Source organism: Xylocopa sonorina, chromosome 13, assembly GCF_050948175.1.
Source record: "Xylocopa sonorina isolate GNS202 chromosome 13, iyXylSono1_principal, whole genome shotgun sequence".
NCBI lineage: Eukaryota > Metazoa > Arthropoda > Insecta > Hymenoptera > Apidae > Xylocopa > Xylocopa sonorina.
The window spans coordinates 4,208,652-4,236,273 of NC_135205.1; the positions used below are offsets into that span (position 1 = coordinate 4,208,652).

The 27,622-nt window shown below is 32.8% G+C and overlaps 5 protein-coding genes and 1 long non-coding RNA gene across 7 annotated transcripts; 3 read left to right on the forward strand and 3 right to left on the reverse strand.

The window, feature by feature from the left end:
• The first annotated feature begins 4 nt into the window (after positions 1-4).
• Positions 5-2,487, forward strand: LOC143430320 (uncharacterized). Its single transcript, XM_076906485.1, has 2 exons — positions 5-324; positions 414-2,487. The coding sequence occupies exon 2, from the start codon at positions 502-504 to the stop codon at positions 1,801-1,803; it is 1,302 nt and encodes a 433-aa protein (XP_076762600.1). The 5' UTR covers positions 5-324; positions 414-501; the 3' UTR covers positions 1,804-2,487.
• Positions 2,295-4,391, reverse strand: LOC143430321 (NSFL1 cofactor p47). Of its 2 annotated transcripts, none has more exons than XM_076906486.1 (5): positions 4,138-4,391; positions 3,271-3,697; positions 2,911-3,199; positions 2,601-2,804; positions 2,295-2,503 (listed from the first exon to the last, which is right to left on the reverse strand). In XM_076906486.1, the coding sequence occupies exons 1-5, from the start codon at positions 4,237-4,239 to the stop codon at positions 2,374-2,376; spliced, it is 1,152 nt and encodes a 383-aa protein (XP_076762601.1). In that variant the 5' UTR covers positions 4,240-4,391; the 3' UTR covers positions 2,295-2,373. The 2 variants fall into 2 exon arrangements, with proteins under 2 accessions (XP_076762601.1, XP_076762602.1); XM_076906487.1 differs by having other exon boundaries at positions 4,262-4,387.
• A 280-nt stretch (positions 4,392-4,671) lies between these two features.
• LOC143430131 (dynein axonemal heavy chain 7) lies at positions 4,672-16,299 on the reverse strand. The gene is made up of 2 exons (XM_076906131.1): positions 7,179-16,299; positions 4,672-6,602 (listed from the first exon to the last, which is right to left on the reverse strand). Exons 1-2 carry the CDS (start codon positions 16,297-16,299, stop codon positions 4,672-4,674), a joined length of 11,052 nt encoding a protein of 3,683 aa, XP_076762246.1.
• Positions 16,300-17,385: 1,086 nt separating this feature from the next.
• Positions 17,386-19,578, forward strand: LOC143430280 (spliceosome-associated protein CWC27 homolog). Its single transcript, XM_076906382.1, has 7 exons — positions 17,386-17,535; positions 17,710-17,919; positions 17,993-18,193; positions 18,255-18,394; positions 18,471-18,725; positions 18,801-18,956; positions 19,039-19,578. The coding sequence occupies exons 1-7, from the start codon at positions 17,494-17,496 to the stop codon at positions 19,559-19,561; spliced, it is 1,527 nt and encodes a 508-aa protein (XP_076762497.1). The 5' UTR covers positions 17,386-17,493; the 3' UTR covers positions 19,562-19,578.
• Positions 17,935-20,379, reverse strand: LOC143430284 (uncharacterized). Its single transcript, XR_013102616.1, has 2 exons — positions 20,271-20,379; positions 17,935-18,095 (listed from the first exon to the last, which is right to left on the reverse strand). It is a non-coding gene; the product is annotated as an uncharacterized LOC143430284 (long non-coding RNA).
• On the forward strand, positions 20,297-26,430 carry LOC143430275 (uncharacterized). Its single transcript, XM_076906377.1, has 7 exons — positions 20,297-20,441; positions 22,724-22,941; positions 23,046-23,227; positions 23,333-23,480; positions 23,568-24,341; positions 24,987-25,216; positions 25,839-26,430. The coding sequence occupies exons 1-7, from the start codon at positions 20,408-20,410 to the stop codon at positions 26,164-26,166; spliced, it is 1,914 nt and encodes a 637-aa protein (XP_076762492.1). The 5' UTR covers positions 20,297-20,407; the 3' UTR covers positions 26,167-26,430.
• Positions 26,431-27,622: the final 1,192 nt, after the last annotated feature.

Below are 27,622 nucleotides of genomic sequence, written 5' to 3' on the forward strand. Positions count from 1 at the left end.
ATGAATAATCACTAGAAAATAAGTTCATTAACTAAATTTCGATAAATTTTAAACTAGAATATTATCGCAATCTAAGTAAATTCAAATAATGGCGCAAAATTTCATTAACCTAACATTTACATTTTTTTGGTTAAGTACTTAAGTTTATCCGCAGCAAGGATTAATATTGTTTAATCACATACAGAAGTTGTTGAAAGTAATTTCCCTGACATTAATGAAGTGTAAAGAATGGAAGTTCGTAAAATCCAACAAATACCGTAAAAATTTAAGTTTTACCATAAATGAAGTACCTCGCTAACAACATACAATATTATATATCGCAAAGTAAAATTTCTAGATATGTTACTTTTAAGGTGTATAAAAACACAAATTGTTGTAGCGTTCATAAAAATCAAATAAAATTTTTGTTTCAGAATTCTATCTATGCGCGAGATAGATCAATATACAAACTGTAAATTGTTACATGTTATATGATAAGGTTGCTGCATTAAATTTTTAAACATGCGAAAGTATTATCAAGCTGCACTTGTAGTAACTGCTGTTGTGAGTCTTGTATCATTATTAATTTACCGACACGAGTACAATAAGTTAAGATATGTCTTAGAAGTTTTTAATTACTTTGGTAAACCAAATCTGAAGACTGCTGAAACAAATTGTACAATCAATGTGCCAATATTCACTAAGCCTAATATGAAATTTGAAGAACCGTTTTCTTCTTGGCAAAGATTAGACAATGATTTGTATGTTTATTCTGCATACAATATACGCGATAAAGAAGTTCAGGTAATAGGTTTTGGTTCATCGACTAGTATTAAGGATGTACAATGTGCAGTATTATTTGAAAGCATGGATGAACCAGTTTTAGGAAGCTTTAGTTATCTTTCAATTGATAATAAAGTAAATCTTACAAATGCTGATAAAAATGTTAATTATAAAGGATATCATTTCTATTGCACATATACTAAAAACAAAGTACCAGTAGGGATAATATTCCTTACAAAATCTAATACAAATTTTAACGAAGTGCCTATATTGCCAATCAAAACTCAACCACAAAGCTTAAATTACACTAATACTGGAATATGCATATCGCCACCATTAACAAAACCAATACAACGATTACAGATGGTTAGTTTCATAAATTTCCATGACATAATTGGTATAGATAATTTCATAGTATATGATTTTGGTATTCCTAACGAATTTAACAGCAACTTCAGAGAATTATCAAAATCCCAAAGTCCATATTGGAAATTTACATATACAGTAGTGCCATGGAATTTTCCTTTCCCTGGCATTCATCCGACTATAATAAATAATCTAATACAAGCGGATTGTCTGTACCGTACATATAATAAAATCACATACATCACCACATTATCATGGGATGAATATATAGTTCTAAAATACCATCATTCACTTGCAGACTTGATGAAAGATTATAAGAGAGCTAGAATGAAAGCTGAGCGTTATAAATTAAAGACATCAACTTTTTGTACCCAACAAATAGATAGTACAGTTGTTAAAAATATAACATTTACAATATTTAAAAAGCTACGTTATGATTCAACTATTTCCGACAATCAGCCAATTTATATTTATAATACACATGAAGCCTTAACAAAGAATAATATTTATACACGTGATATTGGAAATGATTTAGTCACATTGAATCGTTATAAACATTGTTACGGGAAATTCAATACAGAATCAGACACTAAAGATACTTCAATTTTGAAATTCACAGAAGACATACAAAATTCATATATATATAAGAAATTTGTAATAAACAATAAATTTTAAATATATAATGATTGAATAATGTTAAGCTAAAATTGAAAATTTAACTCATAAATGCTTTAATTTTCCAATATCATTTTTTGTATCAAATATATTTCACACATTAATGTTTTCTCATACTCTGATTATTAAAAGGAATAGTGTATAAAAACACTTTTGTAACTTATTTGGCACTGTATTTAAAAGTAAACTTTGCAAATTTTATTCCATTTTTTAGTTTTATTTCCTATTACAAGTGTAAGCTGCCTATATATATGTATATATAAATTATGTATAATAAATATGCCTAAATTGAATGATGTTATTGCAAACTTTATAAATGTTTTATAATTTTACTTTGATATTTTATATATATAACTAAAGTTTTAATATTATATTTTCATCTTTAACTCCTTGCATTAGCAAAAATAATGTTATATACAACAAAAATTATACTTAAAATTAAAATAAAAAATAAAGACACGTGCCATTCAATTACTAAATGTGTTGAGATGTTACTTTCAAATATTTCAATGTATATTTAAGAATCATCTAATCAATACATCATTCTTAATAAGAATCTAGAAAAGACATTTATTTCAGTCGTTGAATTATTGTTGTATTTTGTAAACCAGCTTCTTCGATTGTTTTATCTTCTGTAAGCTCCTTGGTAGGATACATTGTTAATAAACTGAATTCTCTCATAGCGTACTGAGGTCTCATACTAAAATACAATTAAGGAACCATACGTGTATTTGGTAAAAAAAGAAAAAATTAATTTATATTTTAATATAAATAGTGATAGAGTTCAGAAAGGATACTTTGTTATATATTGTCTCAAGTCATTAATTGTATGAGTTAAATTAAATTGAGCTTTTACACTACTTCCATCAGCAAGACGAATTTGTAATGTTGTAACAGGTTTTGATTCATCTAAATTTAACTTTTGTCTTGCCTGCGTCTCATTTGCTGTTTGATCTGCAATATCTATTGGTATTGTCATGCCAACTGTAGCTGGAGAAGGACTGAACAAAAGCATTATTAAAATTAATTAGAACAAATTGATCTTTTACATCTAAATCATAAATAAACTAAAATTCTTTAAACAAAGCATAGACACATATTATATACCTTCCTAACATGTGTCCTTTCCCAGTAAAAGCTTTTACTTTTGCTTTCGAAGGAACATATGTTTCATGATGATGATCTTCTACGTCAAGACGTGCTTCTGTACCTTGCATTTCTTGACGTATCTCAGCTGGTATTTCACCTCGTTTTATAGTCTCCAGAAATTCTCTATTTTCTGGATCACTATATAATCGAAGTTCAGAATCGTTTATAGTAAATCCATCTTTCCATAATTTTAAAGTTATCAGTCCAGAATTTGTTTGCTGATGATTGGACGATGTAGCAGTAACAACTGAAATAAAATAAAATATCTGTTTTAATTACAATATATGTTATTATAAGATACAAGATATTATAACTTACTCTCGGTATCAGAACTAGTTTGACCTAATTTATATCCAGTACCACTAAAAGTATTCGGTCTCTGATGTCCGCTTGGTTTTGGTTCTACAGCAATTGATTGTTTCTGACACGATTTGAACATATCGCTAACAATATCCTTCTTCTTTCCAGGCCCTAAAATTTGCTGTCCAGTGTGTTCAGAACCACCAGCATAAAATGCTTGTCCTTCCTCATCTTCAGGGCTACTTTCCCTATCTTTAAGATCACTGAGCATTGCAAATTTAGCCTTTGCCTTTGCCTTCTCTTTCGATGATTTTCCTTCCATTTCTGATGATTTCAAGCCTCCTGTACTTTTTTCTGCAGTGTCTGCACGTTCACCTTCCGACGTTGTACTTTCACTAGGTTCATTAGACAAACCAAGAGGACGATAAAATGTATCAAGAGCAACCTGAAAAAAAGAAACGTCCACTAAAATGTTTAAATATAAATAGTATCGATAAGTTATATCACTAGAAATCTACAGTGCACAAAGAATTAATTTTATGGCGACTGATCTTATTTTTAGGTATGTATACTGTCATTGACAATACCCTTAAAATAAGACATCTAACAAGTTTAACCACAATGTTGCAACATGTATGCAATATATTTATGTTGCGAAGAACTTTTCACTGTAGCCCTTAATTCGCTAGGAAACGTAATAGCCTTCTGTCGAAACGTTGTTAAAGATTGAATTAAAAATTGAAAAAAATCGGTAAGATTTGTCTTTAACTTAAGGTCACAGAACTGGTGTTGGAATTGCGTGCAACGAGAAATGTAGTTGAAAGAATTCAGAAACATTATCGTATTAAATTTTATAGAAGATGTAATGTAAATATGCTGTCTCACCTCGAGATGCCAATCAGATAACTGAAGATAGAATTGTGCCTCTTCGGCTTCAACGCCAGTTGTGTCTATAAACTGCGAAACCAACTCATCATGGTTCGCCATTGAAATTAATTAAATCACTCACAATGTATCGCAAAGTCTGTTTCTTATCGTAACTTCAGTGATACCTCTTCTAACAATTTCCTTTGTTCGATTATTCAACTTTACGTCAATTTCTTCAATTTACCTGTCATTCCTTCCATTTATGTGGAACTGAACCGGATATATACAGTGAATGAATCCGCGAAATGTTTGAATGTACATACAGTTTGATTTGCTTCCAATTTTTCGGCAATTTTTTAACTGTTTCACTTTTATGATACGATTCTCTATCATACTATATTCTATTTCTACTTTACTTCTTGTATTGTAAATACATTGTCAAATATTTTATTACATGCAAAAAGTATACTGTATACATATATATATTATATAAAAATTGTATTACAGAAAATACAACACAGTTATACTAGGAAACTGGTTCACGCGTATATTTTATGGTACATGACAATATAAGGCGGTGCCGCATTTTATCCAATGAGATTGTGGTACATTGGTTCTTAATGGTATACTAAATATATAATTCTGTAGTGGAAATTTAGTATTTTTATCGGTATGTTGAACAGCAGTTACGTAAACTGGACATCTGTATATTTCGTTTGTATCTTTCACGTTTCGTGAACATTTAATACGTATAGGTGGCATGCTTTGCCAGGTTTCATTAGTAAGATTTTCGACTAACATATTTTTTTCAAAGTCCCATCGACCACCGCATAAATATAATCCATGAATCAAATATCCATTTTCTGCATCGATATCATCCTCCTTTGACATTATTTCAAAATCAAACGCGATTTCTACGATGGGTATATCGTATCTTTTAGAAAATACTAATAAAATTGCAGAGATAGCCATTTTACAATGAAATAGCGCATCGAAGCGAACAATTGTAAGATATTCTAGATTCATCCAGTTTTTAATAAAATCAACATGTTTTACTATGTTATCGATGTATAGCGTTAAGTTTTCAGTAACAATATTTGTTTGTACCTTTTTCCAGATAGATGGAACTCTGTTTTTATGTATTTCTTCTGCTAATTCCTTTAATGGATCCGTGAAATGAAGATAACCATTCAATGCTAATTTTAAATCGTTTAAAGTTTCCCTTATGATTTCTAAAATATATTTTAACGTTTTAATTTCACAAAAAAGAACTCTTTGTAAAGGTTCTTCAAGCATAGTAGTACATTTGTCTTGAACATCATTAATCTTTATCGAATCATGTAATTTATCGTTAATATCGTCAATTAAACTTAATACTTGATCCTGTTGTAATTCTTTGTTTATCGAGTGCGTCGAAGAGGTCATATATAAAAAAGACGATAGAAATTCGGTGGCTATCATAGTATTTCGAATGATAACACCATTCTCATTAAATCCAAAAACTTGAGGTGGTAAATCTAATGGAATCTTTTTAATATGTTCAATTATATGCTGATATTCGTATCTTTGTGGTACTAGTTCTTCTATATGATTTAAATATGAACGTTGATCAGTTTCGATTATATTTGAATTACAATAATCGATTAGCAGATGCTTTAAACATCTACCATCAAACTCATCTTGAATTTTTCCGCCATAATTACACTCTCCAATTAGATATAGAAGAATATTAAAAGGCACATACTTTGTATTGTTTATGAAATTTTGTAACTGCATAATAGATAGTTGAAGGTCAGTATGATTGAATTTATATGGTACATTCCATCCATAAATTCCAAAATTGCTTCTGTCATTTATAACTGTATGAAATAGACACAACCCAAAAAGAAGTTTTAAAAAAGCTTTATCTTTTCCAGGGCAACCTTCGAGAAATTCTTTATTTATTATAGGTTCGGACTGATAAATATTCAATAACGATTCTTTGATATTCAATGGATAATCATACGTTATTTTTACGCTGTTCTCTAAGATACTAATTGGAAATTCCTTATAGGAGCAAGTAGATAACCACAATCGAAAATCTAAAGATATGTTACGTGTGTTGCAGTTTTCGCAAATTTCTTCAAGACGTGTCATCCAAGAGGATACTAGATGACAATTTTCCAAAAAGACCCAACTTCCGTCTCTCTGAGCTCTCTGTATCAGAAGTTCAGCTTTTTCTTCTTGACCAATACTCATAGATAGAGACTCAAACTTTGATAAGTAACCTTTACTTTTAGCAAATTTATAAATAAGAGATAAAGGTGTTATACATGTAGGTAAAGTAAATAGAAGAGGAGTTAAACAACTTGATTCTGTGTATAACTGAGATATTTTTATTTGCGGGGAAAAATGTTTTGTATTCCCTAATGTATTTTCTATTACTTGCACAATTTTTAGTATGATTTTATCTGGATGTAAAATTTTCACAATGATAAGTTTTTGAAACAAAGATAAGTTATTAATCCAAGGTGTGGGCATCAAATGGTCTTGAAGTGATTTAGAATTGTAATATAGTTTCCAAGCTTTGTTGTTACAACAAAAATTATTTGCTAGATCATAAAAAGGAGGGAGTGTTTTACTAAGATTATAAATGTTTACCCAAGTGTCATGCGGGAGCCAATTAAACTTGTAATCAGGAACAGTATTAATGTGACTTAAGTTTGGTTCTATAAAGTAGTTAATTTCTTCCTCAGTTGTTTGTTGTTCTAGCAACAAAATCTTGCAACATAATAAAAAAGAATATAACATTTTATGTTTTTCTAATAGAGATCTGCAAATGCTTGAATAGAGATTTTGAGTAAATGAAGTTTTTAAAAATATCAATCTTTTTTCAAGTATAGTGCTTCTATTTGAAATTTCAATTGACCTTTTGTATAATTGCATAAACCATGAAAAAGAGAAACGATACATATGGTCTAGATGTATCAACAAATTTAGCGTATTAAATAAATTTGAACAATATTTAGCAAATTGTACATAAGTATTTCGAAATTTGTTTATTTCTACTGACATTGCTTTTGTCAATTCTTCTTTTTTAATAATATTTAATGAAAGACATTTCGAAGAATCCAGTTTTTGTATAGCAATTTCATCTTCAAGAATATTTGTTGCTGTTGACGATAAAATGTTTAAAATAATATCTTCCTGCTGTTTTAGTACTTTTTTATTATTAACACTTTCCATAAGTAACGTTTCAAACTTTCCTTGAAGTTCTGGCATTTCTTTAAACATAATAAAGTCAAGAAGTCTGTCTTGGAGAGCTTCATTTGGAATAGAAAAATCAATTATTGTTAGTTTGCTAAATATTTCACATGAAAATTGAGGATTCAGTAGTCTTGTTGTAATATATAACCGAAAATCGGGTGAATATTTTATGATATTACAACCAGTATCTAAATACAAACATTTTTCATTGTTGTAAATTCTTTCTACAAGAAAGGGATCTAATAATATCTCCAATTTTTCCCCTACATTTTCAATCAATGTGGGAATACCATTCTCAGCATTATATTGAATAATTGATAAGTAATTGGAATCAGTAAATTTGATAGTTTTTAGATGATTTCTTTTCTCAATCTTCTTGATCCACTGGTTTGCTTGATTTTGCGAATCAATAAATAAAGGCCACAAGTTGGAATTATCCATAATAATTGCATTTTCAAGAGTAAAACTATTTTTAGGTAAACCAGAAAAATACCAATAGCTTATATCTTCTTCTTTACCAAGTACATTTACTAACTGATAGTTTTCATGATATGATATTTTTAGATCTTTTAAATACTGTTTCCAATATGTTAAAATTTCATTACGGAATATCAGGTTGTATGATGCAATATAACTTATAATACCACATGTCAGTATCATATCTCCCACTAGATGAACATATTTTTTTTCTAAATTTTCTGCACACTGTATCCAATGAGTTTTTTCTCCTCCTAAGCTTGTCATTAGCTTTTCCGCTTTGTGAAGTTTAATGCTACAATTTTCTACTTCTTCTTCTAGTTTCACTTTCTGTTGTTGCGTTTCTTGAAGGCTGTTATTTAAAGCTGCAAGCTTTGCATTTAATACTGAAAGCATTTCTTGTTTTTCATTTAATAGGGCTTCGGCTTTGTTGCATTCGTTTTGCGCGATAAATAACTTTTTTTTCTTAGGAGCAACTGTTTTTGCAATTTCGTCATAAGATACCATAGCACGTACCCATCTACAAAGACCCTCAGCAGCACTTGATGCTTTGGCAACGATATGCGGTTTAAAATTTTTATCACTTATATATGTTTTTTTAATAATTTGTATAGTATCTGATGGAATACTGTCTTTATCATAATCCTTTAAAATTTGTAAAAAGTTCATATCGCTTAAAATCCGTTTGCTTGAACTCCAGTAATCTGTATATTTTTTACCAGTAACGGAATCAATAGTTTTGTCAGGGGGAACATCGAGCATAACGCAAATTGCAGCCATTACTAACTTAACAGTATCAGGAGGATTTTTCATTGCTTTAACAAGTGTAATATCTGTAGGTTTTAATGTATTTAATGCAACAATAGCATCCTCTAAAATTGGAATAGCTACAGCTAGATCAGCTTCGCATTCCATTTTCAATTTTCCAGCAATCTCTGTTTTTTTATTTGCTATTTCCTTTTCTTGTTGTACAAGAATAGTGGCTTTTTCCACACTAATATTTTCACTTTCCACTTCTCTCATAGTAATTATCATCTTCTGAGCAGATAATTCTAATTGAGGTTTCAACATTGTCAATGTATCTTTCATCTTTTCTACTTGTTGGGCTGCTAATTCTAATTTTTCCAAACCCACTAAATATCTCTTTCTTGTAGTAGCAATATCATTCTGCTTTTTGGATAACAGATGGACATATAATTTCAACATATGGAAAAATGCAGACAATGTTACATGTATTTTTATGTCATTTTCTTTGACATATTTAGCACTTATTTCTTTGGCATTATTATGTAATTTTATGCAAGCTTTTACTACATTTATCTTTATATTTTCTTCAATATTGATGTCTTGAACATATTTCAAACCTACCTGTGTAAGTATCTCTGTCGGCCATATTTCATGCCAATTTATTGCACAGTACTTTACTAATTCTGGATATTTATGTAAATATAATCTGATGGCTTCATTTGTTGAGCTAAAACAGATTATAATATGGAGTTTATTCCTGCATTGTTCTAAAAAATAATTCATTACCGCATGATTACTTATTTCTTCATTTTTATTGCCATCTTGAGCATCTAAACGTACCATTTCAATGATCGTGCATCTTTCTTTAATAGAAAATAGGTCAGGTATATCGCCAGTAGCTAATAAACAACTAATATCATGAAGAAAATTAATCTTCATTTGTTTAGCTTTTAAGAAAAGAATAAAATCTTGTCTTAAACCACCACATTTTTGTAAAACTGTCTTTAAGTCTCTCCTCCATATATCAAAGCTACAGTAAGAATGTACAGAAGGTTCAAATAATTCTTGTTGTTGAATATAAGCAGCTAGGGTTGCTAAGGATTTTCTACCAGATCCTACACTGGAAATTAATAATAAATTGCCTCTTGGTATAGCTAAGATTCTTGAAATTTTGATCAAAGATTCTAAAACATATTGTGTTACTACCACATCTATACGTTTTTTACTTAAATTATTATTATTATATTCATTTAAATAGAAAACAATTTTATTTTTTAATTTCTCAATAGAATTTATTTCTTCGTACTTTTTATTTTTGTCTTTTCCCATATCCATAAAATTACTGAATATTAAACTATTGAAACTATCTTTAGTAATCTCGTTATTACATTTTGGTAAATAATCAAAAGCTGTTTCGAATGAATCTTTAAAGTGGCGTTTGCTAATTTCTCTGATTTGTAAAAAGAGCCACTGTTTGTCCTCATTGTCTAATATTCTATCGCCAAAAACACGCCATATTTCATGTGCCCAGAGCCTGATAAATGTAACTTTGGTGTCTACCGATTCTTTTTGAAGAAGACTACATCCATGAATGACTTCACTTATATCTCTTATATTAAACAAATATTGGAATTTAGTAGGGATTGGTCTTAAAGTTTTAATTACAGAAGTGTATACATCTATTATAGCATTAGTTATATTAGTTACAGTGCTAAATACATCTGCAGTAAAAGAATTTTTTTTCAAGTTAATGAAAAGTATATTTGAAAACATTCTGAATATTGTATCTGTAGCAGGCATGTACATAGTATATAAGATAAAATGTCTTAAAAATCTTGGACAAATTTTAGTCATGGAACTTTTGGTAATTGAAAGTGAAAACATGATGTTCTGAATAAAGACTTTTTCAGGTTCATTAATATCATAAAAGTAACCATAAGTATGATATTGACGAAGAAGTTCCAAAATACTGCTTATCTCTGATTTGCACTCATACCTTTGAATATTAAGATCATCTATAAAATTAATACTAAACTGATTTTCTGATGGACCATAATGTCTCTTCTTTATTTTATTTAATTTCGAAAGCAGCAATTGTTGCGTTTTAGCAACTGTACTCAAAGAAATAAAATTAAACCAATTAAAATGCATACCTTCTGATAGTTTATTCTTCAAAAAATTTTGTATGAGAAAAGTCTTTCCTACAGATACATCCCCATAGACAATAAAAGGTCTTCTATATTTCATGTGTTTTAAAAGAATATGATTATATTTCATTGTATTAATTGTCGGTACAAAGATTTCGCTGCATTCAGGACTTTCTAATATTTGCTCGCTCTTTAATACATCCAAACTTCCCCAATATTTCCAATTTCCAACTCCTTTGAAGATATAAAAATGATCTTGTATCAAACCATCATGAGGTAGAGTAATTTCGAAATTCTTTATTATTTCTGGCTTAGGATGGTCTTTATTTGTACCGCTCCAAAGTGACATGTAAAAAGAATTGAATTTTACATGGGTGTCCATATCCAATGTTCCTCCTAATCCCCATATTATAGACAATATAAGCGCAGCTTGTGCCCATATTAAAAAATGACTAGTTTTTGTTTTCTCCTCATTATTTTCTGTCAGAGCATCTCTTAAATACATTTGAAACAAATTTACTGTTGACATCACACTGTGTAATTGATTGTTAGCTAATATTGGAGAACAATTATTTTGTATGAATCGCAAAGAAGGATCCATTGCCCACTCAAACAGTAAAGATAATGTTTCTTTATATTCATTATAAATATCATGTTTAGAAAAATGAGTTTTAATATATGATCTCCAATCATTAGAATTTGATTCTATGTAAATTATACCACAAGTTGATAAAATAGTAGGGGAAGTATCTTGTATATTCGTTGTTTCAAAAATAATGGACAGAGAATTGTTAATATTAATCTTTTCACCAGATGATAGATATAATGTTTCATTTGTATCAACAACTGTGTGTAAGTTCTCGATCCATGTATTATTTAGAAGTCCATCAAATATTATCCATCTTTTGGTAAATGTATTATTTTCAGAGGAAAAGCGAAATATTTTTGAACATATTCCATCCTTCCATATTTTAGACTTTTTGTCAAATTGACCAAAAAAGTGATTAATATCAATTGTGCTTGGAACTATTGTTTCTATATCCACATTACTACCAAACTCGTTATCTTGTTTGTACAAAGCTGATAAAACTAGTTGAAGGACATTTAAAATTTCTGTTTTTCCAACAAAAGGATTGCCCACAAGTAATAAGGATCGATGAACATACATTAGTTCAAACAATTGTATAACTTTTAGTTTGAAAGCATCGTGAACATGAATGGATTTAGAACTACATATTGCTTCAAGTGTTTCTAAGAATATTGCATAATTGGGAGGGAGTAAGGGAGTATCCGGAAACATATTGTGAACAATGTTTTTAAAAATATGTATGTCTACATTGCAGAGTTTTGGAAGACTTGTATCAATTAGTGAACGTAAAAGTAATGCAGTTTCGTTCTCGTCTGGGTAACTCCTTTTTAAATAAATTACACTCTTAATAATTACTTTCATTGAGTATAAGTTAAAAATGTTACATAATTCACACCATAACTGTTCTGATAGAATTTTATATAATGTAATCAGTTTCAATGTTAATAGCTTTGAATTAGATATACCACCTGCAGAAAATTTGACTTCTACAATTCTCTTCATGTCTGGTACAACCATAGATACTGTTCTAAATAATGTTTTCAAATTATCTGGTATATTAGAACATTTACTCAAACCTAGTTTTGTGATAATACAAATATGTCCGGTTGGATTTAGTTTTAACGAAGTACCATTAAACATTATTGTTTTTAAATTTGTTGTTACAGCTTGAGAAAAGCAAATTATGGTTTGAGTAATTCTCGATAGGAGATCACTATGTAATATATCAAAATTTTCAAAACAAATCCATGCTCCGCAAGCAATAAATCCTTTAAATATACAAGACAAAAGATCAAAAGATAATATACTAATACAATTAAATGTACGAAATTGTATTGCAATAGCTTTTGCTAAACTTTTAATAGTTTCTGATTTTCCTGTAGCAGATGGTCCTGTAAGAGCTCCATATAAATGATATTCATATGCTTGTATAAGTGTATGAAAACATCTGTCTGTTAACGGAGTATTAATTATGCGTTGTTCATAATAACTATATTCATATCCATATTGTATAATTGTATTAAAAGTAGATACATTTACATAATCTGTTACCAAATAATATCTTAACTGTGCAACCCATTCAAAGTCTGTAACTTCAGAGATATTTTTATCCAATAGTAATTTAATAATGTCTTTTTGTTGAATTACTATGACAATTAGAGACATTAATAGATTTCTGAATTTATTTATTGAATAATTTTCCAATGCACTGGTTAGATTATTTAATTGATCAATATATTTCGAATACAAAGTACTTAGTGCTTCAGAATTGTATGGCGCAAGACATTTCTGTACTTCAATAGTCCAGTAAAGTTGAAAAGTACAAACAATTACCATACTTGGAAAGTTTATAATATTGTTATATGTAAATGTTTTTTCAAATATCTGATAAGATTCAAAAATGTTTTGCTTTAGCGTATTGTTTATTTTATTTTCAAAATATATCCAATGTTTCTCACCGTCTTCATCATTACTTAAATTGAATTGCTCTAAACACAATTTTTCTCCATAATCACTAATAATGAAACAGATACTTTTCTCAGTATCGACTTTTACTTTTTTTATACCTTCAAAACATTTTTGTATATATGGTGTTTCCAAGTTATAATAATCAAATAATATTTCTTGAATTTCTTTGTCAGAAAGAAAATAAAATCTTGGGAAATACAGCCTCTTAATTTCTATATAATTTGTTATTTTCTGATTTATGCATTCAAGCTTTTCGATAATATTAAGTAAAGATTTCAACATTAATGTATCATTAATTCCTGCAAATGTAGAATTATGTGAAAGTTTGTTTTGAATATCTTTTAAATCATTTACGATTGTATTGTACAACAGACATTCATTGACTAAATGTACTTCTATACTAGGATGACGAAAGATACAATTTAAGGAAACTAATAACGTTTGTATGTAATCCCATCGACTAATAATTTCTTGAATTTGAACGAGGGATTCAAAGAAATCTGTCATTATTTTAGCTATTTGTTTGATAAAATTTGATGTTTGCATTTCTTCGATTACTATAAGATGACTTTCAAGCATCGATTCTATGTCCTCTAAATTAGAAAATATATTCATTCCAGTCTGTTTATCAAAACTTATTTCGAAAGAAATTTTATCCCATTCTTTTATCATGTCCGATAATTTTTTATGTAATTCCAATTCTTTGTTAGCGCCTATGCTGATAGCACTGTATTTCTCTATATCATTCATGAGATTAAACGAAATAAGTTTTCTCAAATTAGTTCCAGCATTTGGTGTAAGGTCGAAGTTGCATATCATAGACATTTCTACCCAATGTCGTTTTTCAAGTGCTGGGTTACACATACATGTTACCAATGGTAAATATTGCTTGAAATTAGTTATTTCATTAAGCGCTTGCCAACACAGTTTTAATGGTGCGGGCTGTTGCAATGGATCTGGATCGTCTGCAATTCCAGAAAATTTGAAACATTTATTCGCTGTTACATCCAGCTTAATTTTTGTTTTAAATGTTTTGTTCATTTCAGTAATTGTTTCAAAATAATTCAACGTTTTGCTTTCTATAACACCAGCATTTAACCATTCGAATGGACCATCCAACCATACAGAATTATCTCTTCTCCATTGATAAACATTACAAATGAGATCATGAAACGATATGACTATTTCATGTAACTCAATCACACTCGGAAACTCGGTTTCAGGGAACTTAAACAATGTTTCTTCTTCGTTTATCTTTCGCATTTCATAGTCAATTTGATTTACTTGTTTAAGGAGCCCCTTATAATGTTCAAAATATTCCTCGATGCTATTTATGTCGTCCATGTCATCTAAAACACTAAGCTGAGGAATAATTTCATCTACTTTAAGGTTTAAGTTATTTATTCTTTTTTGCGTATCATCTTCTAACTCATTTTTCATCGCCTCGCATAACACATTGCTTTGTTTAAACACTGGTTCGATTTCATGTAACCAATTAATAGTGTCTTTATTTAATTGAACATGATCCTCTGACAAAACAGTTATATCTATTAACGTACACAACATGCGTATCGAATTCTGAATTTTACACTCCAGTTCATTTACTAACACTTGGGATGCATGCGTCATGTAATCGGTTAATTCAATTAGCGATTTTGCATCTCTCTGCACGTCTAACGCTTTTGTTCTTAATTCTTCAAAATCTGAACAAATGGACCGATTAAATTGCTGATGGTACCTAACAAGTCTAGTTAAGAAACTATCTATGATATTGCAGGCTTCTTTCCTTAAAGCTTCATTAGCTTTACGTTGCTCTAATTTCCCTATCGTATGATATGTGTTCATTACCATTGAATTCGCTTTTATTAAATAGCCATTATATTTCTGTATGTGTTGGAGGTATAAGTCAAATTTCATTTTCTCTGATATTAATAACGATATTCGTTTCCTTGAATTGGACGCATAAATAGGATGAAATTCTTCTGCGATACTTGCTATGTGTTCATTTACAGATTTAAACAAGTTATCCAGAATAACTTGTAATTTGTTGTGGGATTCTTTCATATAGCAATCGGGTAATTTTATTTTAATGTATCTCAAATTCGTTTTCATGTTCAACAATTCTTCTAACGGTATTAAATCTTGAGCAATTGAACCAATACTTTCAATTACGTTGTGGTATTCGGAATATATTTTCTCAACACTAGGGTCAAGAAGTAATTGATCGTCTTGCATAATAAGTTGAAATTTAATTTGAGGACATCGATACTCAGCACTCATAGTGTTTAACATGTGATCAATAGATTTCATCATAATGTTTAAAATTTGTTGCACAAAAATATTTGTTATACATTTCATTACATTCGGTGCTCTTCTTTTGTTAATATTTTTTAACACTTGAGTTTCGACTACAGCTTTGGATACTTCGGTATAAAAGTAATTCGTTATTGCCAACGATCCTTTTCTAATGTCCTTGCTAATCATATTTTGAAAGCCAGCGAATGACATAAGTCCAAAATTCCGATAATATTCAAAATTACAAATAAACGCTGGCAGTTTAAGTTGTGCGCTATTTACAATGATTCTAATTGACTCTAGAGAAAGGAAATATGTTTTCTCTAACATCTTCCGATGCTTTAGAAATGTATTGTAATTAAAAGAATTTCTTTCATTTGAAAATTTGCGATTTGTATAATTCATTTTTGTACGATAATTATCCATTTCCCTTGGATTTGATAGTACAACTTTGCATAGAAAATCTTGTGTATCTTTAACATACGTCTCTCTTACTTCTTCTAACATTGACTCTATCAGCGAATAATATTTTCTCCTATATTTCTTTGGTAATAAATCAAGAATAGCTGTTCGCCAATCAGTAGGAAATTCTTGGATACAGATACACTTTAAACATATTTTTACTTTATCGTGCATTAAACTATTATCAGATATTGAACTAATGGTGTTTAAATTATGCGACTGATGTACATTTTGCCTGCCTATATCCATGTTGTATGTAAATAAGTACCTGTTTGTTTTCTTCTAATTATCAGAGCTCGCTGTACATTGAATTACACAATACGTTTGGACTACGGGCAAGGAATGTTTTATCAATACTCTACTAGCGATATATTCCATTTGGTATACTTCAAACTTGATTACATATATAAATAAAATATATATATAGATGTGTGTATAAACATTTATTAAAAATAATTTTATGTAATTAACAATGTACGTACATTTTATTATTAATTATTACAAATGAGAAAAAATGAGAATATATCGTTATCAGCAACAAGATAATTTATTTTTATAGTTATTCACAGAACATATATGTGTATTATTGTTAGTAAACAATCAGTAATAAAGGATAATAAAATAATTAAATTGGCTAAATAAATGAAATTTAACCTAAATCCTACTAGAATTTAATTTTAATACTAAGTATTACATAAAGCCGGTAAATTATCTTTTTCTAATTACCTTTTAAATAAATTACATGATAGATTCAATTTAAACAAAATCCACAAGCTTACGCACGTGTCACCGCAATTTAAATTACCTGTGGCGCCATCTCTGAGAGAAACGCCGGAACTAAACAATTTGTTTTGGAACTATCCGCAGAGGTGGCGCCATCTCTGTGGTAAACGCTGAAACTAAATGACGATTAGTTTCGAAACTTCTCGCACAGATGGCGCCACCTCTGCGCATCAAATCTCTGAATTGACTGCAGTGGTGCCATCTGTGTGAGAAGTGTTGAAACTAATCGTCGTTTAGTTTCAGCTTTTCTCACAGAGATGGCGCCACCTCTGCGGGGCCAAGTGTCAGAATTAATGTTAGTGGTGCCATCTCTGTGAGAAACGCTGAAACAAAACGACGACTAGTTTCAGCACTTCTCACAGAGATGGCGCCACAGGTGTCGCAAGTGGTTTGACAGTTTACTGTATTAGTGACTTGTAATGCCCCTGAATTTCTGTGAACATTTTGTCAAAGACATCTAAATCTTTCAAAAATATTAAAAGTGTTAACTCTTCACTTCTTTTTAGTGAATATTTAAATATTTTACATCAGTATTAAATTCATCATTTCTTCGATTTACGAGGGACATGAGATTTTAACCTGTACTATGATTTATAGGTTACAGTCAACTAGAATCTTAATATGAAGTACTGTTGTTAACGAAGAATATTTGTAAAGAAAATGAGTAATATTTATATACAAGAGCCACCCACTTCGGGCAAAGTAAATATTCATTCAACGTATTTCAATGAATTATCTGTTTTCGCAAACATAACCTGCACGTAATGTTTACGTTTTGTTAGGTTAAAGTTTTTTTATATATTTCGCACAGAAGGCTACATAAAATTTATTTAAAAAGTATTTTATCTGCAGCTAATTAAGTATTATGAATAATAGGTGGTAATGAAGACGACTGTTGGCGATATCGATTTAGAATTATGGGCGAAGGAAACTCCGAAAGCTTGTCGGAACTTTATACAATTGTGCATGGAAGGATACTATGACAACACTATATTTCACAGAATTATTAAAGGGTTCATAGCCCAAGGCGGTGATCCAGAAGGTACAGGAGAAGGCGGAGAAAGCATATACGGACATCCATTTAAAGTGAGGTCTATCCTGAAAGAGAGAATTAGTTTTATTTTAACTTTTATTCAAACAAAGTTTCTGTATACGTTAGGATGAATTCCACACAAGGTTACGTTTTTGTCGACGAGGCTTACTTGCTATGGCTAATGCTGGAAAGGATGATAACGGTTCTCAGTTCTTCTTCACTCTTGGTTCTACACCAGAATTACAAAATAAGCATACAATTTTTGGTAAAGTTACGGGTGAGACGATATATAATATGTTGAAACTTGAAGAAGCACTTGTAGACGAGGTAAGTTTACCACTTCTATATAAATCTATTAACGATAAGTAGGAAGGCAATACTTTTTTAGAATGATAGGCCACTCTATCCTCCGAAAGTTACAAAAACTGAAATATTAAACAATCCGTTTCCTGATATCGTACCAAGGATAACGGCGAAGAAAAATGAGGAATTAGTGGACAGTTCGAAGAATAAGAAGACAGGAGTGAAGTGAGATTAATGAATGTTTAACGATATTTGATTGTTATTAATGATATGGTCTTGGTGACAAAATGTTTTGTTGCAGAAATTTCAATCTTTTATCATTTGGTGAAGAAGCTGAGGAAGATGAAGAAGAATCTGTGATATTGAATAAACAATTTAGCAGTAAAGGCAAGTCGGCTCATGATCATCTATCTGATCCAAAATTGAGTGCACAACTAGCTGTGGAACCAGCTGGGCCACCGAGTAAGAAAATAAAAGAGGATCGTAGCAGCGACTGGGAAAGTGATGATGAAGAACAAACTCAAGAAGAATTAAATGCTATAAAAAAAGAAAAGGAGTGAGTTTCTGATATCCAGTTTTATTATTATTATTATTAAGTAGGAGGCTTTATTTACAATTATATTATTTTTAGCGAAATGACGGAAAGAATAAAAAGTAAATTAAGAGATACAAAGAAAGAACCAAAGAAAGCAGAAAATTATAAAGTAGATGATGAAGAAGACAAAGAAGTAAAAGAAGATGAGTATTACCTTGGTAAAGACAGAGACGACGAACGTAGGAGAAAAGCGTATGTTCCTTTTGTTATTAATACTCCTTATTCTTTATAGTATATTATATATAAATATTTTAAAAAATTAACCATCACACAGAGAAGAGATTAGAAAAGAAATTCGAGACTTAAAACGGGACGTTAGAAATGAAAAGAAAGCGAAAGAAGCCGATAAGAAAGAGAAACAGGCCCAAGAAGAAAAGAAGGAGAAGAAAACTGAAATTATGAGAGAGTATATCGAGACTCAAGAGAAGTACAAGGAAACGAAATTAAAATTGCCTAAAAAGGGGAAAAGTCGCGAGGATTTTACGATGGAATTATTAAATAAATTCAAGTCTAAACTTCAAAGTGCTAAAGAAACTGTAAAAGAAAGATCTCCAAGTCCACCAAAAGTAAAGGACTCTAAAGAGGATGATTTCGATCCAACCGATGAATCTTGGATGGTACATGCATTGCGCTGTGAAGAAAAAACACCTGTTCTTGCTAAAGACGCGAGTACAAAAGACGACGATTGGTTCGAAATTTATGACCCTCGAAATCCGCTTAACAAACGACGGAGGGGTGAAAATTCATCGAAATCGAGGGACGATAAAAGTAGTCGGATAGATTCTCGACGCAAGTAACGTGTATCGCGAACAATATTAATAGTATATCGCGTTCAATTACTTGACTTCCGCACAGAATCGTGTATAAAATGTATATTACATTAAATACATCACTTTTTACAAACATCAAACCGCGTATGATGCGTTTATTGACTAAGCGAATGAGCGTTAACAAGCCTAAAATTCGAGTAATTCATTTTTTGCGCTTACTCTACCTTTCTGGCTAAATACAACATTACGCAGTTCCGCAATAGCTACGAAAAAAAAATTTTCGTACGTGTCGTCGTATGTTCGTGTTTAACTCATTTGAAGAGATAACTTTAATATTTTGATGGCACACAGGACGGATAGCAGTAGTGTTACGATTTTCTGCAAACATACGTATAGATGGTAGTTTATCCCGGGCACAGTAAAACTTGATAAGGCACTGATACAAAGCGTGACATGTTCGTTCACTGATTCAGTCGATCTGTTGACAGCGAACGACACGCATCACGTATTTACATAACTTCGCGATCGGGTGAATGCAATTAACTACCTCGCTCGGTTGATTATGTATTTATCGTTGCGAAAAGAAAGACCGATATGATATTTTAAATTAGTGAAATAGACTGTACAGATTTCAGTAATAATAATAAAAACGGTTGAAGATTAAGAGGAATAGGAAGAACATTTAACGACCAAAAATTTTGCGTTTCCAAAAATAAAAATAAATCTGCGCACGTACATTTTAATATTTATTCAACAAATTATCGACGTATATAATTGCGTTAGCGCGTACCGTTCTTCCCACGTTCAATCCACGTGTGAAAATAGTGATCCTGGTTGTGTGTGTGTACTCTTCACTGCGCGTCCACGAAGACAATGCCAACAACGCCATTAAAAATAGACATACTCGGTATGCTTTGTTTTGTTTATGCGTTTTATAAATTATTTCGATAATGTAACAGTTAATATAATAATTATATTGCGTTGTTAATGAGTCGTTCGAATTCTATACAAATTATATACTCTTTTTCTTCCTTCTCTTTTTGCCAATAAATCACTTACCATTCAAATAAATTTAATACGTTCACTTTTTGTCTTTTTCTGCGACAGCGAACTGCGCATTTGAATTTGCTGGATCGCTCGCGACGATGGTTTTATCTTCTTTCTCTTTTGCCACGTGGTGAAGTGGAATGTATGCGTTACAAATATTCGCGTGCGCAACGCGTGCACACACGTACATACGCTGCGATCGGGTAGCGGAGCTTTAGACGCGGTCCATCAAAATCGTATTAGCATTGATAGATGAATGAGCTAATTACGCGATGACAGTATTTACTTAAGCCACTGTAAGCAGCGAGAAGAATTATATTGCTCCTTTGAAACGAAATGTAGCACATTCACTCTTTAATCGTATATTCTTCTTTAATGTAGCTCATTTAATCGCAATAGCATAAGTAATCCTCCTTCTATCTTTCTTTTCCTTTTCGTTAGATAGAACTTTTTATTTTAAGTCTCTCTCCCTCTCTCTCTCTCTCTCTCTCTCTCTCTCTCTCTCTCTCTCTCTCTCTCTTTCTCTCTTTTTCTCTCTTAGTTTACCTATATAAGGGCTGCGTGCACACGTGTGCATCATGCATTAATACGAACGTTCTGCACCGACCGTACTGTTATACTATATTTCTTCGCTATCGTTCGAGGCCGCGTGACGACGATTTTATCGAGTTTCCTTAACTTTCCATTTTCAAATTTTAAAAGAAATATCCATTGATCGATCGAGCGGCATTAAAAACAATAAAACTGTTGAAAAGTTATTTCTGCATTTGTTTATTTATAAAATAAACGAATAAATTGTTGTTATCTTCTCTAGTTACACCGTAATCCCACTTAATACGATTTTATTACCATTATCAAAAAGATATTTCTTAAAAGAAGACGGGATCTGTGATAAAATTAATTATCTCAGGCGATACTTGCAGTTAGGATTCTTTTACCGTACAAGTTTATTTAGAACTCTACACTTACAATTATTGCATCGAAGGTACACACTTTAGACTCGATGGAACAATAGGCTTCGCCGTGATAATTTTATAGGTAAGGGTTATCACTCTCATTGTTGCTAAGTGCAAAGGTGAATGATAACAGCCAATGCCCTCGTACTCGTCGAACTTACGCTTGCGGAAAACTGTAATGTGTAGTTACGTTACATCCGATAGCAGAAGCAAAATGCTCGATTATACTTTCCATACAAGGATAACGGTTTTGTTCTCTTTCAATTTTTAATTATATTTTTACATCGCGTGCATTTGTGTACACATTCTTTGTACGCAGTGTGAATACATTCGAGCGTTCATCCGCGGAGGAATGTTTGTATCGGGACCAAACAAAAACGGTACACGATTCCCTCGATAAAAATGATTCGATCGTAGACAATAAGTCTCTGTACGATACGAATATTTGCCGACATCATTGATTATTATTTATCGCGAACGTATCTCGACCTAAAACGTACATAGAATTGTTGCTACAACGTCAACAAGATAGCGGTTCTAAGAACCGAGGACCGCCGCCGCACGTGGCGTTTTGTTTAGCTATAAACGTTAATTTTCTATTATCCACACAGCGGCTAATTGTCCATCTGTTTGGACGTTCATGTAGGACTTCTTGTTGTTCGAGCGAGGAGATAGAGAACGGCAGTTGATCCTCTCCAAACTGAGATTGCAACGTCGAGAAAGGATATTATTTTTAGTGACTGAATTGTTTCGATTTTCTTGGCAATGAACAAACAGATGGAAATTTATGTACCCGAGTGCTTACGCATGGTCTCACGAAAATAGCGTAACTAACGCACAATTATCGCGGAGAAGACGGAGAAGTATATAATCGTGTAGCGAAATTTAGCGTGAAACGAGATATTTCAATACGTTCCGTTCGAATTATTCACGATACATATGTACCAGGCGATAAATGCTTGAATAAATACAATATGTAAATTAATTATCTACTTTCTTCGAGCTAAAATTACTTATAGCGCGATGACTGTACTTTTGGAAGCTCTTTTGGCAAAGAAGAGCGTTAGAAGAAAGAAAGCTGAGGCATTTAATTATCTTTTTATATCGAATCGTGTTGCACACCAACGCATGTTTCTCTGACTATGTTTCGAATCGAAGAATCTGATGACAGTTTTGCAATTCCTAGAGGACGGTGCACGTCCAAGAGATTGGCAGCCTCGCAGGTCTCAGTATAAGGTGCCGTTGAGAGTGTTGCGATTATGTTTACTGGGAATGTTTCTACCTATCGTGTTGGTGGCGGGCCCGATGTACTTGCGGTATCGCGTTTATTCCGAGCAACTTTACCCTTTAACCGCCTCCGATCAGAGACTCATCGACGCTAAAGTCTCTACCATTTGGTGTCAGGTAAGCAACGAACTTCTATCGCGAGGTGTTCTTCTACCTTCTTCCTTCTTTTATTGCGCCCAGAAGCACGATACGATTTTACGAACGGAAACGATTCTTCGCAGAGCCAGGTGATCAAAGTTAACGCGACCTTCAACGCGTATCTGATGAGCGACGAGCCAAAAGTGAACAGCGAGATTCTACCCGTGTCCATGACGAGACACCTGATTCTGGAGGACGACATGAAGGAGTATTGGGGTTTCTATCTTCTCCGTGGTAGCAGCGTTACCGTTTCCACCTGCGTAAGGTAACGTCGATAGAAAAAAGCGAAGAATGTTGGCTTAAATTGGCAAGATTGAACGAAGAGATTGAAAGAGTGGATCTGAAAGAAGAATGTTGGGTTTTATGACAGATGGCCCGGTGCTTCCTTGACGATGATTCGCGGCCACAAACATCTCCACGAGTGCGCCTTTATTGGTGACGATAGTAGCGAAGAGTTGGAGGAACTGCTCGAGGTCGCTAAAGAAACTGGATTCCTCGCGACGAACGGATCTGTCGAGGTAATAAATTCACCAAGAACGTGTACTCGTTTAACCACGACGTACTTGAAGAGTTAAACCGTCATGGGAATCGCGTAACTTTTCTAGAACGAGAGTCCCAGTAACGAGCCAGAGAAGATGAAGAGGGTCCATCAAGGTGTGCAGTTCCATCACAAGGACCATGCCAACGTTTTGAACAACTCGAAACACATGGTGTCGCATCATTACAACAGTCACGAGTTAGACGCCAAGGCGATGAAGGTGATATTGACGGAGCTGTTCGCGAAGACGCTTGGGACGAAGATAAAGCAGAAGGAGAATCCTCATCATCATTACGAGGGTACCTTCGTGGAGACGGACAATATCGACAAACCGCCCACTCCAAACCCTTCCAATAATACGAAGGAAGTTGGAAGTAAGCAAACGAAGAAACAATTGTTAACAACTTTCAAAACGGTACTGAGAAAGCAGGACGTGGCGACCATTGACGTGGACGAAGGAGAATTGATAGAGAAACATGGGAAATTGGAGCATGGAAACGCTAAGAGGAATCAGAGCAACGAAGAGAGCACAACCGTTAAGCCTGAAGAGAAAGCGAAGACTGTAGTAGAATCGTCGTCCGCGGAAGTGTTTCGAGATGTCCTGGGCAAGATCAATTCCTTGGGCTATCGGGGTAAAAAGATTCTGAAGAAGTTGATGGATGAGATCGAGAAGAAGGGTCCGGATGGTGAAAGTTTGCGACAAGTGGTGAACGAGACGATGAACGATCGAACGCTTACGGATGCTGAAAAGCGTAGAAGACGAAGGGACTTGATCCTCTCATCGCCTCTTCATAAGGAATTAACCGAGGAAAGTGAAGACGACGATGTTGCTATCGAGGAGGTGAGTCGTTGCGATTTCACATTAATTATCAACGCATCTCAGCTGAAGAATGCACCGCAAATGTAGCGCGATGGAATTCTAGGATAGTACCCTGGAAATTTATTGGATATTTTCCACGAGATTTTATTCGTGGCGCCAGATTTCCGTTCTATAATAAAGATCCAATTTGATGGACCGTGATCGAAATATTATCGCGCGAAGATAGACGTGTATTGCTTTTACCGTTCTCATAAAAGATTAGGGAGCCATATAATTAGCAACGCCGCGGTGTTTGCAATTTACTCACTTGGATTTCCTTTAAGAATGCAAGAGTTTCCTTATCGTGGTATTTTCGAGACAATGTTAATATTTGCATGCTTTTGCCTGGGGGCAATAAGGAATATGAATTTTCTGTATAAAAAGTATCGTTCGATGGTTCGTCTCGTGATGTCAAACAGAACAAACGATTAAGGATTAAGACTGCATTTAGGGAAAGACGTTCGTCTGTACAGAAATAAATAGAAACCATTTCGTATTATTGGTCAGAGTCTCGACGAACTGCAATGTTTGTCAGACTTACGACATGTTTGGTCACTATTTTTACGATTTACGAATTTCGTCTGATGTTATTTTTGTTTTATTGTGTAATCTCTGCTTATACATCAGGATATGTTGAACCCAGATGGCATAGCCGAGGACAGAGGTACCGTAAACGAGACAACGTTGAACGACAGAAGTAACTCTGAATTCTGGAGCTCGTTCAGCAGCTCCGAAGAAAGACTTCTGGATTGCAAGGGGTTGATTCTGAACTTACCTTTAACCCCCCATAGGCTTTGCACGCCCAAACACGAGGACGAACACTCAACTGCATCGTTTGCTAATACGATCACGTATAGGTACGCATGGTTTTATGGATCGTGTGTGGGATAGTTCGAGAGACACGATAGAGAGGATAAGTCATTTAATTAACGAAAAATAGCAACTGTTTCGACAATAGCAAATTTTTAGATACACTGAGATTTTATCGACGTATCAAGTATTACTTTTACGTAACTTTATGAGTCTCGATGGCTACTGACGATTTTCATGTTGTTTGAGTTATCAGTGATTGATAAAGTGTTGGTAGAAATATAACTTTTATCGAATACTTTACGGTTTAATTCCTAAAAAATTCTTCGAAACATTTGTTTACTCTTTGTTTTTAATATCTTAAGTATCTACTCTCCTCGAGTTTTATGAGATTTTTATCTATATATATATTTCACTTCCGCTCTTTAGTATCTATTGAAAATAAAAATATTAAAGAGTCGATGTGTTAGATATCGAGATATGATCGTAGGCCATAGAGAAAAGACAGTGATAGTTATGGTTTTATTACTTGTTCTGGGGAATTATAGACGCTATTAATTGATAATATAAATCAACGATAAACAGCTGTTTTTACTCACAAGAATGAAAAAGGACGTCGACTTCCGCTGAAGTACGCTTGTCTGATTCACTTTTTAATACATTTTCCAGAGTACCCATGAACGGATACTACTTTTTCGTCTTCAACTCGGAAAACGAGATTCAGCCCAATTACCTACGCGTACGATTCGATCTTCTGAAGACCGTCTACAATATTTCCAACCCGGTTCATGCCTGCAAGAACAGCACGACAGAGTGCTCCTTGCCGTTCAGGATCTTCAGCAACGAAAGGACTGTGTTGGAATTACCGTTAAATGGCAATGACTCACAATGGAACGAGGAATACGTGGTGGTGTCAACGTGCGAGCCAAGAACTGCTATTTATTTGCTCTGCATCATATCTGTCCCTTTACTCATTCTTATATTTGCGTTTCACTGACAACATTGTCCACCACGAGGAAAGGATAGTGCGTAACTTCGACTTCACGACGAGGACGCTCGCTAACAATGCTCACTTGTATATAGAATTTAAGATTAAACCGATGAAACGCGCGTGGACAAATCACTGTCACCAGTGGTGATAATGCGACAGTATTATCTTTTTTTTTTCTTCTTTTATGTACCTTTAAATTGGCGGCTAAAATACGACGTTGAGTTTGTGATAATCAAAGTGGGAAGTATTTAAGTACCGATAACCCTACGAGAAGTAATTGTATAAATTGTACGCTGCGATACGGATTGTAAGAGCCAATATGCATCACAGTTTAATGTATCTCTACGTTAAAAAATAGTTGTACGATTTGTTAGGTGCAATTAAATGGTACGTATATACGGTTGCTAATATTGCTCGATGCTATTAGATTGTTATAATTGTGTACATAATATTGACGCACTTTATAGACTTTATGGTACCTATGTGATTTACGGATAGATTAGGATCATGTGTTTCTTACGTCAACGAATAGTGAGATCTTTTTCCTCTCTTCTCTTATCAACGAAGAAACTTTATTGTAATATATTTTATCTTCAAGTAACGGTACAGTTTCGAGTAGTCTCAATTACTTTGTTTTTTTCAAACAAATTAATGGGCTTTTGAGAGATCAATTGTTGCGATCGTAATGAAACGCGAAAATATTCCATCGTTACCAGCATTGTAGCGTACATATGCATGTTATCGCGTGAGCGTTATTCCAAATTGGTAGTCCTATTTATTATAGACGAATATAGTTTAATTTATTACTTTTATCGTACTATCGATGCATATATTACCGAAATGTGCGCTTATCGATTAACATTTCTACTGCGATTCCTACTCCAGACGAGATTAACTTTATAAACTATAGAAGGCGTTTATATTTTCAATAAAAAAAATTCCACAAGCAATCATAACAAGCAGCAAATCATATCGCATATTAAAGACCAGTGTACATAACAAATAACGACGGTAAACTTGGTAACAAATTAGGATTCCCTCGCTTAAGGTGAAAAAATGGCGTGACCGAAGCGATGCTAATTAAGCGTCCCAGGGTAATCCTTTACGTCTTTCGACGTCTTAAAAATTAATCTCCGTCCTATCTGTCCTTCTAATCCGTGAGATTAATACTCCATGCCGATGCAAGTGCCTCCCGACAACTTGACCCTGCGATTCTATGGCCGGGTGGGTGCGAGAGGACAATTTGAGGGGTTTCGAGGGCGGAGCATCCCTTATCAGCACCGAACACTCGTGCCTCGCGCAGCCTCTGTGGCTTCAATGACTTTTTGAAGCGAATCCACCACCGTTCGTCGTTCTTGCATACGCGGACGTCCTTGCTCGATACTCATCTCCGGAATATTACCAAAGGATATCTTATCTACCTTTTCTTGTAATAACAGTGCTTCGGTTGCAATGGAAAAAC